This window comes from Euprymna scolopes, chromosome 23 (assembly GCF_053919585.1).
Source record: "Euprymna scolopes isolate OS-2025 chromosome 23, ASM5391958v1, whole genome shotgun sequence".
Lineage (NCBI taxonomy): Eukaryota > Metazoa > Mollusca > Cephalopoda > Sepiida > Sepiolidae > Euprymna > Euprymna scolopes.
This window is the reverse complement of record NC_136504.1, coordinates 19,256,919-19,275,435: the sequence shown is the minus strand read 5'-3', so window position 1 is coordinate 19,275,435 and position 18,517 is coordinate 19,256,919. Positions and strand designations below refer to the sequence as shown.

Sequence of the window (18,517 nt, the reverse complement as noted above, 5' to 3'; positions counted from 1 at the left end):
GGTCATTACTTATTGAACACCCTTCCTAGTTGTCATCTTTTCTTTTCCAGATCATCTTGTTTTTTCTCCAGGATTTGCATGAATGATTAAACATACTATTAATTACTGTTTTTCTTTTTTTTTTTTTTCTTTGTTCCTTTTTATACTATAATAGGTTGTTTCAAAGGACGGTGTTACTTAGGAATAGATATCTAGGAATTTGTAATCATGACAGAAGTCATTCAGACTACAAAGAAAGCTAAATCATCTTCTGAAGCTGCTATACAATGCAAACCAAACTGAACCGACATTGCAGACTAAAAGTTAGTTTAGATTAAGATTAGAGTGAGAGTAAACAAAAATAATAAAAAAAAAAAAATAAATAATTTTTTTTTGTAGATGTCTTGTTAAGTTATTTGTCTTTGTCATTTGTTTAACTACCCAGAATACTTCATTCTTTTGACCGTCTCTTCCTTGGATATTTGCAATTTATTGTAATGTTTCCTTTTTACTCTTGTAAAAATTCATAATTGTACTAAGTTTCCAGTCTTTTGGAAGTAACGTCTTCTTTTATGATCTTATTTGCCAAATCTGTGATCACCCTAATATCTGTTTCATTTGCAGTTTTCATTTTTATAATGGAGCTTGAGGGTCCTCCAGTCTTACTCTTCTTGATCTCATTCACAGCTTCCCATCTCATTTCTTTCTCAATTCTTATAGTTGAACCAGATACTGTTTCTGTAACTTGAAGATTTTCTTGGTTCCATGAATAATCGGTTTTCAACAATTTCTCATAATGGCATTTCGATATCCCGCTTGTCCTGTTCATTTGTTGCTACCATTCCATTGTCATTTTTTAATGGACTTTTCTCCAACAATATCCATATTTGTTGTTTGTTATTTGTTTAACTATGTGGAATATTTCATTTTTTTACCATTTCTTCGTAGTATATCTTCTCATGTTTGTATGTTTGTATGTTGCTCTTCTTGCATCCCTTACACTTTATCTACTTCTCTGCAATAATAACACTAACACGATTTCCCTTTTCATTTACAATCCATGTTTATAAATAATGAAGGGTCTATAGACTAGCTAAAAGAAGATCGCTCCACTATGCTCAGAAAAGGATTATAATAGCTGCCCAAGATCAAGGCTTGATGACCAACGCTTTAAAAAAGATGAGTGGTCTCAGCAATTTTTATCCTGAATTCTTCATTCTTTTGATCATCCTAGTCTTGTAGTATGAAAACCTAGCATGTTCCGCCTCCACCTTGTTATCTTCATTACCTTTCATGAATGCAAGTAACACCATTTCACAACATTTGTAACATTTCACAATTGTACCTAACATCGTATGATTTGAGGGTGCTGGTATGTGTAAAAGGCTGTTGAGAAGTTGGCCCTGAAACAGTGCATATTCTTTCCTGATGACTTGACATTGTCTGGAAACTGAATTGTAACACCCCACAATTGAAAACAGTCTACAACTAAATTACCAAATAGAATAAATACAAAAAGGTGACAAAACGATCCATATTTCTATCTTGAATACCCAACACTAACTGGAAGCTGAAGGAATATACTTCACATTTGAAAACAGTCGTTTGAATAAAACCCACCGAACAGACGAACTTTCTTTCGATTTTAAATTCAAATCGTCCGATTTTTTTATCCTTTTGTTATCATATTATATTACATGGTCCTGGATATGACCTTAAACTATATCCAGTGGTGAGGCCCCAGCTTGCAGGCTTTTGGGAGTGTGGAACCACCCTTTAATATCCATTGCTTCCAGGTCTACTCTGACCCAGAGTGGTAATACCTGTTAGGGTCCCAACTATGGGTTAAATAGAAACCGACTTGAAAACAAATATATTCTATTAAAAATATTTTCTTCAAAATCTTTGGATTTGGCATTCTTATTTCATTAATATTCCTTCAGCTTCCAGTTAGTATTGGGTATTCAGGATAGAAATATGGATGGTTTTGTCACCTTTTTGTACTTGCAATAACCCTTATCCCTGAGTGGCTTCCGGACCTTGATGAGTGGTGACCACCATGTAAAAAACCTGAAAAGGGTTGATATGCCATAAAACAAAAATAACCAACGAACTAATTATATTACAAAAATAATGGACACGGCAGAATTTCTGAAAGAATATTTTTATTTCATTTCTTCTCTAAAAGAAAAGAAAAGGAAATGCAAAACAAAAGGAAATATACAGAGCCTTATTTCCCAAAATGTGAAAAAACAAAACAAAAATTAGTAGTATCTGCTCTGTATTATTATGTTTCAAGATTAGATTAATAAAATTTCTCTCTTTTTTTTTTTTCTTAAAGTTTAACTTATTTCAGTTAATAAGCGAAATGTTATTAAACAAAAAGGAAAACTTTATTAAGTGCTGGATTTTATGGAATTAAAAAATATCTTTGGTGCTTCCATATTGAACGAACGAATCGAAATATTGAATTTTAAGTAAAACGCGATTGGTATCTACGTAATTGTCATGGCGCAAATAGTAACATATCTAAAAATTACAAAAAACGATAAGGTAGACAAATAATTATTAATGAAATAAGAAATTTGTTGAATAAAGCAAAATCACTATGTCACGCTTACGAAAAAAGAAAAAGGGACGTTAAAAGGGGAGATAATTAAATTGTTGTTTATATCATGTGATAAACTTAATTCAAAATGTCAGACAAATTTTATTCTCCATCAAAAACTTTTTCATTAATAACTAGTTTTCTACTTAATCGTTTTTCGTAATTTTTGGATATGTTACTAATTTCGACATGACAATTATGCAGATATTATTTGTTTGACTTAAAATTCAATATTTCGATTTTCGAATTTCGTTCGTTCAATACAGAAGCACCAAATTGTTTTTTTTTGTTGTTTTTTTTTTTTTAATCACACGTGAAATTCTTGCATAAAAAAGTTCATTTTCGATTCGTTCTCTTTTTAATCAAAGTGTGCGTCCGTATAGATAAGTGCATCCGTGCACGTGTGTCGTCGTTTTTTTATTGTTTTTTTTTTTTCATTTTTTATGCAGTTTTAGTTGTTCTCGGGCTGAGGAATGCAACAGACACCGGTTTGAGAACAGTTTTCTTCATTCTGAAAAATAAATAAAGAAATGAAATAAAAATAAATATTGTGCAACTACACTATAATAGCAAAAATCAAAAAAACGAAAAGAAATCGATAAAAACAAAAAGACAAAAAAAAAGAAGAAACAATTTTGTGCCAATTTCAACTAAAAGCAATGATATCTACTTAATTGCCAGTACTTAAATATTTTGATATTTATCATAAAAAAAAAATAAACCGTCACCATATTTATTTGGGAACACAAGACATAAGTCAAAATATTAGGTTGGGACGAAAACAATATCGTTTTCTCACATTTGTTACTTTTATATATGACTAGCGGGGGGGTTTGGAGGTGTGTATGTAGAAGAGGGTGACTCTGTTGTAATATTATAAAAAAAACACGATGTTAAAAAAAAATTGGAAAAACCAAAAAGCAAAAAGGAAAAAAATGTGTAAAAGAGGAGAAAAAAGTTTAGGTAGGAAGACAGGCTCGAACCCGAAGCATCGAGGCTAAGGTTAAAAAAAAAAAAAAAAAAAAAAGCTGACACGTTACCTATACACCAAAGAGACATACAATTGAGAACGGGTAAAATTAAACCTTTAAAACACTGGCAGGTGGTTTAAACTAACGTCAATGTTTTCTAGGTCAAACATGACGTCATTGTCGTAGTACAGGAGGAGAGAAAATGAAGGCACGATTTTTTTCGGCACCCCTCCTTGTAGAAAAGTGAAGGTGAAGGAATTAATGTTTTTGGCCAATTTTTCGATATTTGTCGTCCAAGATGTCGGGCTTCAAAATGATACCAATCTTGTGAAAATCCGTCGCCTCAATCAATAATTTTTGCGAGACATACAAACACACACATACACACACACATTTTCACTTTTATATATATATATATACACTAGCGAGGGGTACCACCCGTTGCCTGGGTGTTTTTCAGTGTGTGTGGTTGGGCGGGGGTGAGGGTGTTAATGAAAACATAAGAAAAACGAACGTTAAAAAACCCTGCTTAGTGGTGGTGGGGGGGAGATACTCGGCGTGGGGGGTGTTAATGAAAACCTAAGAATAAGCGAAGTAAGCGGGGGGAGGGAATAAAAACATCGAAGAAAAAACACAAAAAAACTAACGTAAGGCAAATGAACGATGTTAAATGTAAAAATCGAAAAAACAAAGAAAACAGAAAAACAAACGTTAAAACAAAGAAAACAGAAAAACAAACGTTAAAACAAAACAAAAAAAAATGTGAAAAATGGCTTAAATAAGCCGGTTTCGATATCAAAATTTAAAAAATCGGTGGGTACCCGGGTGTTTTTGGGTGTGTGTGATCAGGGGTGAGGGTGTTAATGAAAACCTAAAATAAGCCAAGTAAAAAAAACAAAAAAAAAACAAAAAAATGAACGTTACGTGAAAAATGACTTAAATAACACTGGTTCAATATTTAAATTTAAAAAATCGAAAAAAAAAAAAAAAAAGACATCTCACACCACGATTCGAACCCAAAACGTTTAGATAATGACCGAACGCGCTAACCAACTGAACTAACACAACGTACACGAAATTAAGTCACTTCTTCAATTATTAAAACTAAATCAGGTCATGACGTCATCTGACGCATGCGTAGAACGTCATGAGAGGATGGTTTTTGTTGACCCCCCTCCCTTGAGAAAATTGTCGATTTCGAGGTGAAAAAATTAAGGTTTTGGGCCAATTTTTCAATATTTTTTTTGGTGAAGAATGGAGCTTCAGTATGATACCAAGTTTGTTAATTTTTGTTCTGTTTGTCGAAAGTTTTTAGCAGACACACATACACACACATACATACATACATACATTTTCGCTTCTATATATATATAGATTAGCGGGAGTGCCCGGCGTTGCCCGAGTATTTGTCTGCGTTGAGCAAAAAACAAAAAAAAAAAAAAAAGTTGTAGCAGGCAGGCAAGCTCGAACCCATGACGCCAAGGCGGTAAACAAAGTGGAGGTGTGTGTAAGGGTGTTGGTTGAGAAAAAAAAAAGAAATGGTAGTAGGTAGGCAGGCTTGAACCCGTACTGCAGAGGAGGAAAAGAAAGTGAAAAAACAAAAGAAAAAAAACGTGACGCGTTAGCTGTTGCATTCATTGCCAAACCAGAAGTGATGTAGGCTTAAATTAAGGCTAGACTATCCAAATGAGGCGATGACTTTCGATAATATCGGCAGAAAAAGTGACCCCCTCCTCATAAAAAAGTGCACAGTTGAGGTTGAAGGAATTAATGTTTTTGGCCAATCTTTCGATATTTGTCGTCCTAAGGGTCGACCTTTAAGATGTTACTGATCTCGTGAAAATCCGTTGCCTCTATCAAAAGTTTTTGCGAGACATGCATACATTCATTCATTTAAACAGACAGGTAAGATTTATATTATAGATTTCTGAATTAATTCATTGATATATTATATATAGCCATGTTAGATATCATTTTGATGCGCATTTTTTGTTCTACTGAATCGTGTTATTCGTTACCATTCTCAATCTCTTCATTCATTTTTTTTTTTTTTACAGGCTTTTCGACAGCATGGGCAAAATTCAAATCTGCACGATTTTCTTGTTCCAGTTCAAACTAGGCCGAAAAGCTGCCGAGACAGCTTGTGATAACAATGATGCTTTTGGCCCAGGAACCACTAACGAAAGTGTGGCACAACGGTGATAAAAGAAATTTTGCAATGGTGACGAGAGCCTCGAAGATGAAGACGGTCACGGCCAGCCAACTGCAGTTGATAACAGAAAATTTGAAATTCTTAATTGAAGGTGATGCTCACAAAAAAAAAAAAAAAAATGGTGTTCAACTGACCTGCAGAAGCTGAACGAATTGGGCTATGAGACTGCCTCATCCGTCATATTCACCGAACCTCTCGACAGAACAAGAAATTGAAGTGTAGCATCTGGAGAACAGATACTACATTTTGATCTTGGCCCGAAGTTGGGCAAAGGATGAGTATTAGTATAATTGACAGCCTTCAAAATTCATCGACTGTGAAAGCAACTTTGTCAACAGTGAGAATAATAGCACAAACATACAATTTCGTTGCTTGGCGACATGTTCAAGTTGCCATAAAGGTGCAATTAAAACAGTGTACGTCACGATAATGCATTAGTGCATTTTCGGCGTGATAATTAATGACTCGGTTAAAATATATCTTATGTTTCGGCAGTAAATGACCTGAAAAAGAAAAGGGGAGGGGGTGATATGTCGTAACACAAAAAGAATTAAATCAATACTTTAGTCAAGAGAATCTTTTCTCGAAATTTTGTCTTAAATCGTTACTTACGGACGGCAATTTTTCACCATATTTCGACCAAAAGGTCATCGGAATTTTAGTTTTGTGTCCGGTTTTCTGATCAAACGTGTTGCACATGATGAAAGGTGGCGAATACAGGTGCAAAGTGACAGCCTTTGCACAATGGCTCGGGTTTTCCATCCGGTGAAGACCAATCGTATCTGGACAGGAAAAAATAAATAAATATTTGCGACAAAAATGCTTTAAAGAAAAATACATGAAAGTTTGTTTATTTACAAGGACGTCTATTCACCATTGACCGTGCATCTATCTAATTAAAAATTATTTTGTCAGATTTTTTAAGTCAGACCCAAATAGCATGTAAGCTGACAAATCAATATTTTTTCTGCTTATATAATAAAATACTTTGCTACAATTTATTAAAAAAAAATATTCATAATTCACACAATCTACAAGAGTTGTTCCAAAAATAGTTCCTTTTATTTTTTAAATTCTGCCAGAATAGATCAGAGAAGATTGCAAGTTGCATTATTATGATGACTGAACTTATGCATTCATGCCTTTAAAGTTTCATCTTTCTGTTGCAGATACTGACGGTGTGAGACTAAGAAAGCACCTCCCCTCCGTCATGGATGCACGTCAGAAGCAGACACGCATCATTAAATTCCTGGCAAAAGTGCATGGAGAATGATGGTGACCATGTAGAAAAAATAAATTCAGGTGCATAAAAGATCGCTCGTTTTAATAGTACCACTTCTGTCTCCACAGCTCTTCAACTTTTGAGTAAAAAAAAATAGAAGAATTTACTTTTGGAACGACCCTCGTATATGACGAAACATTTTCAATCGATGAAAAATTAAATTCAACATTTTTTTTAATCAAAAGACAAAAAAGATATGTCTCCCTTACAACTAAAAGCTGGTTCTACTAAATCAGGCTGTCTGAAGATACCGACTTCTTAACCTAAAATGCACCAAACACTGATGTTATTGCTTTTCCCTTTCCATTTGCAAAACTCAATCATTAGGTGTACCAGAAATTTGGAGGAAATTTTGACACCCCTAACAGAAAACTGCGAATAAAATATAAAAAAACTTGTAGTTTCTTTTTAAAGTGGGTTGTTTATTTTCTGTATGGATTATACTTCCAAAATAAACTATTAAAGTTGTTTAAAAAATAATAGAAATATTTTTTATTTTTTAAAAAACTGTGTTTACAAAATGGCGGCATGCCTTCATGCAGCCATTTTTTTACGTAATAAAATCAATAGAAGTTTATGAGTTAAATATTATTCAATTTTTAAACTTTAAAAATCTATTAAAAATTTTTCTATTGGTTCAATTTTTACAATATTTTTATGGTCAATGTGAAATTTTATGCTCTTTCCAATAAACCAAATATAATATTTTAGAGAAACATTTTTTTTCAAATTCGCCCCCCCCCATTTTGAAATGTCTTAAAATTGTAATAATTTATGTGCCAAAGTTTTATATATCACAAATTGAAGATAAAAGATAAATAAAGAAAATATTCTAATTTAAAAACAAAAAAAAAAAAAGAATTTTTTTTTGGGGGGGGGGGGGAAATTTACCTATAAAGTCTAAAGTGTAAAACCTTTTTTTTTTTAAAAACACTTTGATTTTTTTTTTTTTTTTTTTTTTTAAATGAAAGCTCATGTTATGCTTACATCGTCAAGACCAGACGCTGACGGCAAATATTTCTATTTCATTGAATGTTTTCTTTTTTTAGATATTAAAAAAAAAAAGAAAAAAGAATTTATTCGATAAAGAAGTATTAAAATATATCAATCAAAAACCCGTGTATTTCATTAAAAAAAAAAAAAAAAAAAAAAAAAAATCGACAAAGCGGGCAGTTCTGAAAAAGAAATTTCGTTTTGGGAATTTGTGTTTAGATTTAGGCACAGATAGGGAGTGAGCGAAATTGTGGATAGTGGTTGTAACTAGACAAGTATTTCATTCATCAACATAGTTTATCACCCAAGAAGGAGACCGACAATGCTTCTCAAACAATTTAGTGCCTGTAGAACGATATGCCTCAGTTTCAGATATCATTTATTGGAGCCAATTCGGAACATACTTTAAGAGTCTGCAAACAGCAGTAGCCGATGGGGGGGGTGCAATTCTAGAGAATATACTCGTTTCAATCAATTATAAAAAAATATTCTGCTTGTTCCTTCCTTAGTTAATCCATATTTTATGCTTTGAAAAAAGCTAAATAAAACTTTTGAAGGCCAAACTATTTAAAAAAAAAAAAGTCAAATTCACAAAATTTGGCCTTAAAAAGGTCAATCTATCAACCCTAGACAACAATATGAGACTGACCTTCCTTTAGCGTAGCCTCCCTTTCGAATATCATTACAATAATATATAATCATTGTAATGGTGTGAGAAAAGAACACTTAATTTCAACGTGCAGTGATTCTTCAAAGAAAGAAGTCAGCAAAATGTTACATAAAAAAGGAACATTCAAAAGAAACAGGGCAAAAAAAGAAAATTGTCTGCCAAGAATGCTGGACTGAAGAAGTAAATTAAAGATTGCCTCTTACAATGTGATTTTAGTATTTGTATTGAACTATGTAGCACAATATTACTTTCCGAGTATTTATTAGTACTTATTAATTTATCTCATTTGAGTCAGTTCTATATTTAAAATGAAATGACCACTATCTTCATAGAAATATTAATAAACACATATTTGGTGTGTTTTATTGATTTTTCTGTCCCCCCCCCCCAAAAAAAAATAAAACAATTTTTGTGCTATCCAGAAAAATATCAGCTTTATCAAAAATATTTAGCGATTCAATATATTTCTCATTCTAATGAAATTTCTACAGGTGCTGCTAATTAATATAGTTTTGCCATTCTTGGGATTGATTTGTAACACGGTGCATTGTCTTGGTGAAAGTATTTTTCTTTTTTATGATTATTTTTGGTGATTTCTTCCTTTAAACGCACCAATAATACTATATGATATTCACTATTGATGTTTTTTTTTTTTCCTTCCTGAAAATTAATATTTGCATTTTTGGTCACTTTGGATGGATTTTACCTGCTGCTGTCTACTCAGCCGACTGCTGTTCTGACTCTAAAATGAAATGAGGGATCCATGTTTCATCCATTGTGTCACATTGATGTAAAACTCCTTTTTGTTGTATTGAGACAATTGCAAACAATGTTCTGAATTGTTGTTTTTGATTGGCTGAAAGCAAATGCAACACCCACTTTAGATATAACGTTCTCATTGGCAAATGTTCTTCCAAAATGGTGAATACATACTGTCTTCTGATATCTTCAAATTCTCTGCTATCTCACATGCAACTTAAATTCATTTTTTTTTCTTTGAAGATTGTAATGCTGGGTATAGGGCAGCCAAACCAGCTGCCAACATTGCCCCGCTTTTTATTGAAACCAACCGAGAGCTCTTTTTAGTATCCTCACTGTTCCCTTAAAGAAGGTAGTTAGTATCTTAGTTAGGTAGGACTTCAGGTCCTTTTTCATAAGCCCTGTAGCACCTATAATAGTATGATTGATATCTCTCTAAGGTTCCAGTTTCTTTTCATATACATGAGACCTTAATATTTGGTCTGTTTCTCGTTTTCAGCTCCGTTCAGACCATCATTGGAGACACTCACTTCAACCAAGGTTGCCACTCTTTCTGACTTATTCCATATAACTGTCAGGTTTCACAACAGCATTTTCAATGTAGGTGGCTGTAGGGATTACATGGTCATAATGTATGGTATATAAGTCATTTCCAACTGTTCTTTCAGGTTGATGTTCCCAGGACTTGCTGCTACACTGGATGTTTAATTTTTTACAGATGGTCCAGTGGAGGTACTTACATATTCCATCATGTCTCGCTGTATCGTAGCCGTCTCCCAAAAGAACTTTGCAACTTGATACCAAATGACTCACACTTTCCAATTCTGTATGGCAGAACCTGCATGCTATTATTGATACTTGCCATCTTCTTGAATGCATTGGTCATCAATCCCTGGTCTTGAGCAGCCATTATAACCCTTTCCTGATCGTGGTGGAGGGCTCCTCTTTTCGTCAAGTGTGAACTTTTTCATGTTTACTGAAACAAATTGCTGAACTTGGGAGAGTTGAACATTCAGCATCATTTGTGTCTGTACAATCGAGTTTAAAATCAGCATCCCACCCTTAAATTGTTGTTTATGATGAAGCAGACTGATTAACACTCCTCAAACATTTTGCTTTGCTTGAATAGTATTTCTTTGCATCAAAAAGCAATACTTTATCAACAAACGAAATTAAGATTTTCTTCCATCGTTTTGAAAATTTACAACAATAGTTTCACACATAAATAATTTGTAAATTAATAATCCGATTAGGCTCAAATTTTGATATGTTTCTATCTAAAGGTTAGTACTTTATAAAAATCATTTGTATTTTCCATTAATGGCATCTATATGTCAGGCCCAGAACTTAATGAATGATAATGTCTTTTTATTATTTTATGTGTCATTTCCGATGGTTGCATCATAAAATAATGCAGTATTAACTATTATTATTACTATTATTAAGATATAATGTAACATTAACTATTGCTTACTAACTATTGCTATTATAAACATAATGTAGCATTAACTGTGGCTAAATCAACTGCACATACAACTTTGTTTTTATTGCTAACTAGTCTGGGTGCCTGGCGTTACCCGGGTGTTTGGAGATGTGTGTTGAGCAAAAAAATGGTAGTACCACGAAGGAGGAAAAAAAAAAAAAAAAAAAAAATTGTGACGTTTTTGCTATTGCACTAATCACAAAACCGGAGGTGACGAGCGTCAAAATTAAAGCTAGACTATCGAAAAGAGTGGATGACTTTCAAAAATATCTGCGAAAAAAGCAACTCCTCCTTGTAGCAAAGTGCCCCGTTGAGGTTGAAGGAATTAATGTTTTTTAGCCAAAGTCCAAAAGTTCGAGGTTTAAAAACGATACCGGTTTCGTCACGTTCCGACGCGTCTGTCAAAAGTTTTAGGCAGACATACAAACATACATACATACATACATCTAAACAGATTTTTGCCCTTTATATTATAGAAGATTTCGTTTTCTTTTTGTCAAGTGTCGGATTTTGCTGCAACACCCTGTATCGAAAGTAGACATTAGATAAATATTCAAAAAGGTATGGGTGATCAGGGGGAGGAAGAAAATATAGGAGGTTTTATGCTTACCGTTGATGTAAGTGACTTGATTCTTCTCAAACACCATCTGCTTAAGCATGTTCATTTCTAACTCGGTGTCGCTCGATTCATCTGGCCAATCAAAAATCTCCTCCTGTACTTGGCCGTTAAGAACTTTGAGAAAACAATGCGAATCAGAATGGGAATGAATGCAACTGCCTTGGCTTTCGTTCCAACACAAAATCATCAAGTTGAATTTTCCATTGCCTTCGTCCACCAGATTACGAGTGTATCTAGAACAAAAGAAACGTTATTAACATCTTGCGAATCAGCATTTTTTTTTTTTTAATATAACAGAATGCCTTGATGCATAATAGTAATAACGTAATAAGCAGTGAACATGCTAATTAGAATGGGGAAAAAAAATTAACACAAAAACATGTTTATATTGATTCGATGTTTCGTTTCAATTATGAAACTTTATCTCGGAATTAGTTATTTCACTGAAATCAGTTTAAATACAAAAATTGGGACAGATGATTGGTTTGAAGATAAGTCCTTGATGGGGGAGGGTAAAATGAAAGGGAATGTATTAGATAATAACGAACGTTGGGTTTGATTAAAAGTGTGCTTGGGGGAGGGACATGATTGGTTCAGACGTAAGTAGTGACTGTATAAATGCAGAATATGACAGAGTAAGGGAGGAAGAGAGAAAAGGAAAAGATATAAACTGGAGGAGCGCAATGTTTGGTAGTAGTTGAAGAAGAGAGTATGGTATAGTACAGGCATATCAAACATACGGCTCGTGGGTCGTATGCGGCCCGTTGCAAACTTATTTGCGGTCCGCATAGACGACAATACTGTAAAACTGGGGTGAGGAATATCTCAAAATCAAAGGGTGCGGGAAAAAATATGAGAACTTCTATATCTTCATTTTAAGAAAGTTATTTTTTGACATTGAATTCACTGATTGAAACTTTAGATCATTACTGACACAATGTTTTCCGAAATATCAGTATCTTTATTATCATTATATATATATATATATATATATATATATATATATATATATAGAGAGAGAGAGAGAGAGAGAGAGAGGAAGTTACATTATTAAAACAAGATGGATTTATGCCATGGATTCATGTGAAAATCATATTGACTTAGCATCACTTGCCATCTGAGAAAACTCACAACTACACAGAAATTTGGTATCAAATAATGTCAACAGCAAGGTATCAAACCTTGGGAAAGTGTTTGAATTATTGTCATTTATCTGTATTTAATTTGTTGCTGTTGCATTCTGATATACAACAAGAATATTTTTAAAGATCATATTTCGAGTTTTATTCATATTCATTTCTTTGCAAACAAAGCTGACACTACATAGCCAGATCCTCCTCATCGCATTCGTCACATAATCAATACTTACCACTCTCTGTAAGTCTACATGTTGGTTTAGCACTTCTGGCTCTTAGCTTATTTATAAAGTTTAGAATTGAAAAAAAAAAAAAAAAAAATCAAATGTATTTTTGGTGATTAAAAAAAAAATGCAAACCGAAAATGAAAGTACAATCATCGTCTGAGCAGTTTGATATATCGTAGTCATCGACATACAGTCCTGTTTCGTTGTATCACAACTCATCAGTGCCGCTAGACTAGCACCTCTCCCAAGCCGAGGATTGAATCTAGAACCATCACGTTGAGAGTCAGCAGTTCTACCGATCGACTCACGGGAGCGACGCCTGTAAATAATCTTGCCAAATGTCTATTTAAACAAACATCTGTCCACCACTTGTACAGTGCTCTAACCGCTTTGTTTATAAACAAAGAGCGAGCGTCGCATTTTTCAGCCAATTAAGTAGCGGGTGAGATTACTTATAACAGTGCTCTACCCAAAAAGGGGCTTAAGAGAGAGAGAGAGAGAGAGAGAGAGAGAGAGAGAGAGAGAGAGAGAGAGAGGTAGGCCCTGAAACGGCGCATATTCTTTCCTGGAGACTGTGAAAACAGCTGATAAATTTAATTATATATATGTCTACAAGGTAAGCTTTTTGTTCCAAACAACAATATCTTCTGTTGATCGCTTATTTCATTGCGATTTTCTGCTACTGTTCTGGTAGCAAATATTTTATAGAGGCATAGTTAGTCCGTTGACTCTCAGAAATAGTCTGAATAGCAACTGCGAATAGACCAGCAACACTTGGAAAGACAGTGGACATTGGGAAAGACCAAATGAACTCGTGAACGATCCTTAGTAAGAATTGTTTAAATAAACGAAGCGATTGCTTCAAGGCATGCATACACAGAAGCCAAGCATTCTTGATAAACTGAGAAAACCAATCGGCAGACACAGAAATTACATAAGAATATTTAAAGGAAATTCAAAATACAACACTCACCACATGAGCAGAAATTAGGTTTAAAAGTAATGGATAGCAAATATAGACAAAGCAGTATAGCAAACATGGATAATTTATTTAAATTTTAATAAAAATTATGCTAAAATGTCTCATTTAAATTCACTAAGACTCTTATTTCACCTAGAATGAAATTGGTAGTCGATCGAGTTGATACTTCTAAAGAAAAAAATCTAAATTGAAGTGCAAGCTCCATTTGAACATGACACACTAAAACAATAGATTTACAATCGACCCCCCCCCAAAAAAAAACACACTACTATCGCACTTGGAAATAAACTGATAAAATTCAACCCTGATGTATATATAGATTTAAAAACAATTTTTAACATGATTTTAAGGCTCTATTTTTTCATCTATTTAAGGTTAAAAATAAATTAGTAAGAGATATTTTGATTTATGAAACTCAATTGTCCCCGAACATGCTTTCCCGAACCGGAAGTTCCACACTTACTAGACTGCCAGGAAGCAAACCTGAGTGGATTTATCGGCTGAGATAAGCAAAAGATAGGCACTTATAAAGGAAAAAGTAGAATAAAAAAAGGAATAAGAGAAAATAACGGAAATAAAAATGAAAATAAGAATTTCATGAACTGCAAAACAAAGCAACGTACAGACGCCATTTCTGGTGAGAATAAATATAAACAGAAGCGGAAGAGATTTTGATATAATGAACCATGAACGGGATCCCTTTATATCAGATTCGAAACCGACGGTACTGATGTTTTTCTGATTTTCTGTAACATTTAAATAAATATTATCCTTTTATATCAAATTTTCCTTATAATCGAGCTAGTGTTCTCTCTTGCCCCCCCCCCCCCATATATTATCACATACACAAGTGGTTTTGTTATCTCCACAACTCCTCACGAAGCAAGATTTGAAACCTGAACCCCAATTATTGGCGTCCGGTGTTTTACCAACCGAGTAAACGAAACTGCTCGTAGCAGTGCACGAAATTATATATTTAAAATCAATTTATTTTTATATTTTTTACAATACTAATAAACGCAAATACTCAATAATACTTTTTATAAAAAGTATTGCTTTGGCGCTAAGTGGAAACCAGATTGGTCCACTTATCAAAATGGAAACATGGAATCGAATACGTTTAAACTGTTAATAGAGCGTTGATCAGACATGAGTAATCCACTTTTAAAGCAATGAAACGAATGGAACGATGTCATTTGAATACGAGAAAATCATGTTCGAAGATTGTGCGTTGTGATATGAAACTCGTGTAATAGATGAATGCGAATATTTTTGAAAACTCTTTCACAGATGAATCATTGTTGAAATGTTTAATCGAAAACAGCAAATGCAGGAAAATAAAAATATAAAACAAAATACTGATACTTCTTCCTCAGATATTTTGACAGACACTCCACCAACCCAACATACTACTTTTATTTTATATCTTAATTTTTATTTGCATTATTTTCTTTTTTTTTTTACTTTTATTCTTGTATTTTTTCCTGTATTTTTCTATTTCTCAACATGCCTCCTCATATCTATTTTTCTAATATATATCCTATCTTTTTTATATCTTAACATCCTTCTTACTTCTATACACACATAGTTTATCTCTACTTCCTTTCTAAGCTAATGTTCTTGTATCAGTTTTCGGATATATATAAACCCTGCTTTTTTCTCCTATTATGATGAGAAGCATTTGGCTTTGAAATGCCATGATCTAAAGGAGCTCTGTTTCTTTTTCCTTATTGATCTAATGATGTAATAAAGTTTTATTCCACTTTGAATTTTCATACTTTTTTTTTTTTTATATTAATTGCTCCATTTATCCGTGTACAGCTTTTGGTATCTTGGTAGGTTTCTTTATACAAATATGGTTTTATTTTTTATCTATATCAATTGTATTCTATATATATATATATATATATATATATATATATATATATATATATATATATATATATATATATATATGTTAGTTAGGTATGGTTATTTATATTATTTATATATATTAGTTAAATTGAGGGTGAGTAAACCAAATAATCTTCAGGTTTCCATTTTTTATCTGATGCATCTACTATTTATGCTATTATATTCTATTTTAGTGTTTAAATAGGCACTGTAGCGTAAAGTGTGATCTATTGTTTTAAGTATTTCTTCAGTCGAAGAATTTGTTAATCCTATGGCGTTGTGTGTGTGTGTACATAGCATGGCTTATTCCAGCTAAGAAAACTGCTTTGGTAAGTAAAAAAAAAAAAATGTCTAACAGATTAAATGGAGAGTCATCGTGTGCAATTATACTGAATTTCAAAAATTAATATATATTAAATTATACTGAATTTCAAAAATTAATATATATTAAATTATACTGAATTTCAAAAATTAATATATATTAAATTATACTGAATTTCAAAAATTAATATATATTAAATTATACTGAATTTCAAAAATTAATATATATTAAATTATACTGAATTTCAAAAATTAATATATATTAAATTATACTGAATTTCAAAAATTAATATATATTAAATTATACTGAATTTCAAAAATCTTTATATATATTAAATTATACTGAATTTCAAAATTTAATATATATTAAATTATACTGAATTTCAAAAATTAATATATATTAAATTATACTGAATTTCAAAAATTAATATATATTAAATTATACTGAATTTCAAAAATTAATATATATTAAATTATACTGAATTTCAAAAATTAATATATATTAAATTATACTGAATTTCAAAAATTAATATATATTAAATTATACTGAATTTCAAAAATTAATATATATTAAATTATACTGAATTTCAAAAATTAATATATTAAATTATACTGAATTTCAAAAATTAATATATATTAAATTATACTGAATTTCAAAAATTAATATATATTAAATTATACTGAATTTCAAAAATTAATATATATTAAATTATACTGAATTTCAAAAATTAATATATTAAATTATACTGAATTTCAAAAATTAATATATATTAAATTATACTGAATTTCAAAAATTAATATATATTAAATTATACTGAATTTCAAAAATTGATATATATTAAATTACACTGAATTTCAAAAATTAATATTAAATTATACGATTTCAAGCATGCCTTTATACACGCGTGTGAATTTCGTCTTCACATCTTAATTGATCATTATTTTTAATCAATTAACGCCAAGAAGTAAAACAAGCATGGACAAAAAATCTATTTCCTACTAATAATTTCATTATGGATTAAAAAAAAAAAAATTATTTTTTTTTAACTGTATTTTTTTTTGTTTACCAAAAACAAGAAATATTGGAACTTGTAATGCAAAGTTAAGTGTTGAGACAGAGTGTAGTCTCAATACTGAGTGTAGTCTCGATACTGAGTGTGAAATATTTTCCAGTAACAAAGATGGCGGCAGTAATTGCTAGTAACAAGGATTGCGGCCAAGAATCAAATGCGGCCCGTGACGTAGTTAATGGCGAACTGATTGAATCTTAAATTCGACAATTTTTATAGTAACTTTGGAAGTAGACGGTGGTTATAAAAATGATTGGTGAAATCATTAGTGTCATATCCCCATTAGGAGTCAAAAACATTTTACAGGACTACTATTTGTAATCATATCTAACAGAGGGTTCTGAGGAGTTGAACAGCGAGATATCTGTTCACATTACATTTAAACTTCAGCAAATTAGTACAATTAGGAAAGCAGGAAACAGGGAGGGAATAACAGTTTTAGGGGGAGGGAACTAAAAGAGTAGAAGGCTTTCTGGCATCTAGGGACCTCAACAATGATGGGGTGGAACTTCACTGCTTGTCGGGGTAGTCTGGAGTATATATGTTGAGGGGGCACACGTGCAATGAGTTCATCAGAGCACATTCAATTGAAGTACTTGTAAAACAGGCACAGGGACACAACATTGTGGTGATGGAATCGTGGTTGGAGCTTGGTTGATAGTGTGTGACTTCTTGAATTTGAGACTTTTTTTTTTTTTTTGACCGTGTCTGAGAGAGAGAGAGAGAGAGAGAGAGAGAGAGAGAGAGAGAGAGAGAGAGACTTGTGGTAGATGCACCAGTCCAGATGTGGCATCAATACTTCATGCTTGGGCGAATTGTGGTTTTGTAAAGATATAGAATATTGTCAGGTGCAAGTCATTTTCTAGCATAGTAGAGGGAGTTAACATTAATTTCCGTTTTTTCGTAAACAAGTCAGTCACTTTATTTCCGGGCAATGCTGCGTAGGCACAGCTAGTATAAATAAAGAACACCTGTGCTTTCAACACATAATACGCACACGTGGCCATGACTGCAATGTCTAGTATGAATGAAGGAGCAAAGAAAACGCATTAAAATAGCAGGCAAAAAATGAAACGAAATGTCAGGCAAATATTAAATCTAATTTACTTTCAAAGTTTAAGCATAGTTATTTTCACGGCAGCAACAGATGTTTTTGTGTAGGGAAGTTCAAGGTCTTTTAATTGTTTGTGATGGACGGTGGCATTAAATGGCTTCTCAGCAGGTAACAATCCAGGAAAGATGGCATGGACGATGCAAAGAGAGGGAAATGAGTATTCTTAAGATGTATCCATTCCATATGGGCGCTCAGTGA

At 32.4% G+C, this 18,517-nt stretch overlaps 1 protein-coding gene across 1 annotated transcript in view; it reads right to left on the bottom strand.

The window, feature by feature from the left end:
* Positions 1-2,922: 2,922 nt before the first annotated feature.
* The window catches only part of LOC145245791 (cysteine dioxygenase type 1-like), a 138,209-nt gene continuing 122,614 nt past the window's right edge, over positions 2,923-18,517 (bottom strand). The window contains exons 2-4 of the mRNA XM_080107436.1: positions 11,568-11,809; positions 6,383-6,552; positions 2,923-3,098 (exon numbers count right to left, since the gene is read on the bottom strand). Coding sequence (XP_079963562.1) covers positions 3,039-3,098; positions 6,383-6,552; positions 11,568-11,809 — 472 coding nt within the window. The 3' untranslated portion in view covers positions 2,923-3,038. The remainder of the gene's footprint in view (positions 3,099-6,382; positions 6,553-11,567; positions 11,810-18,517) is intronic.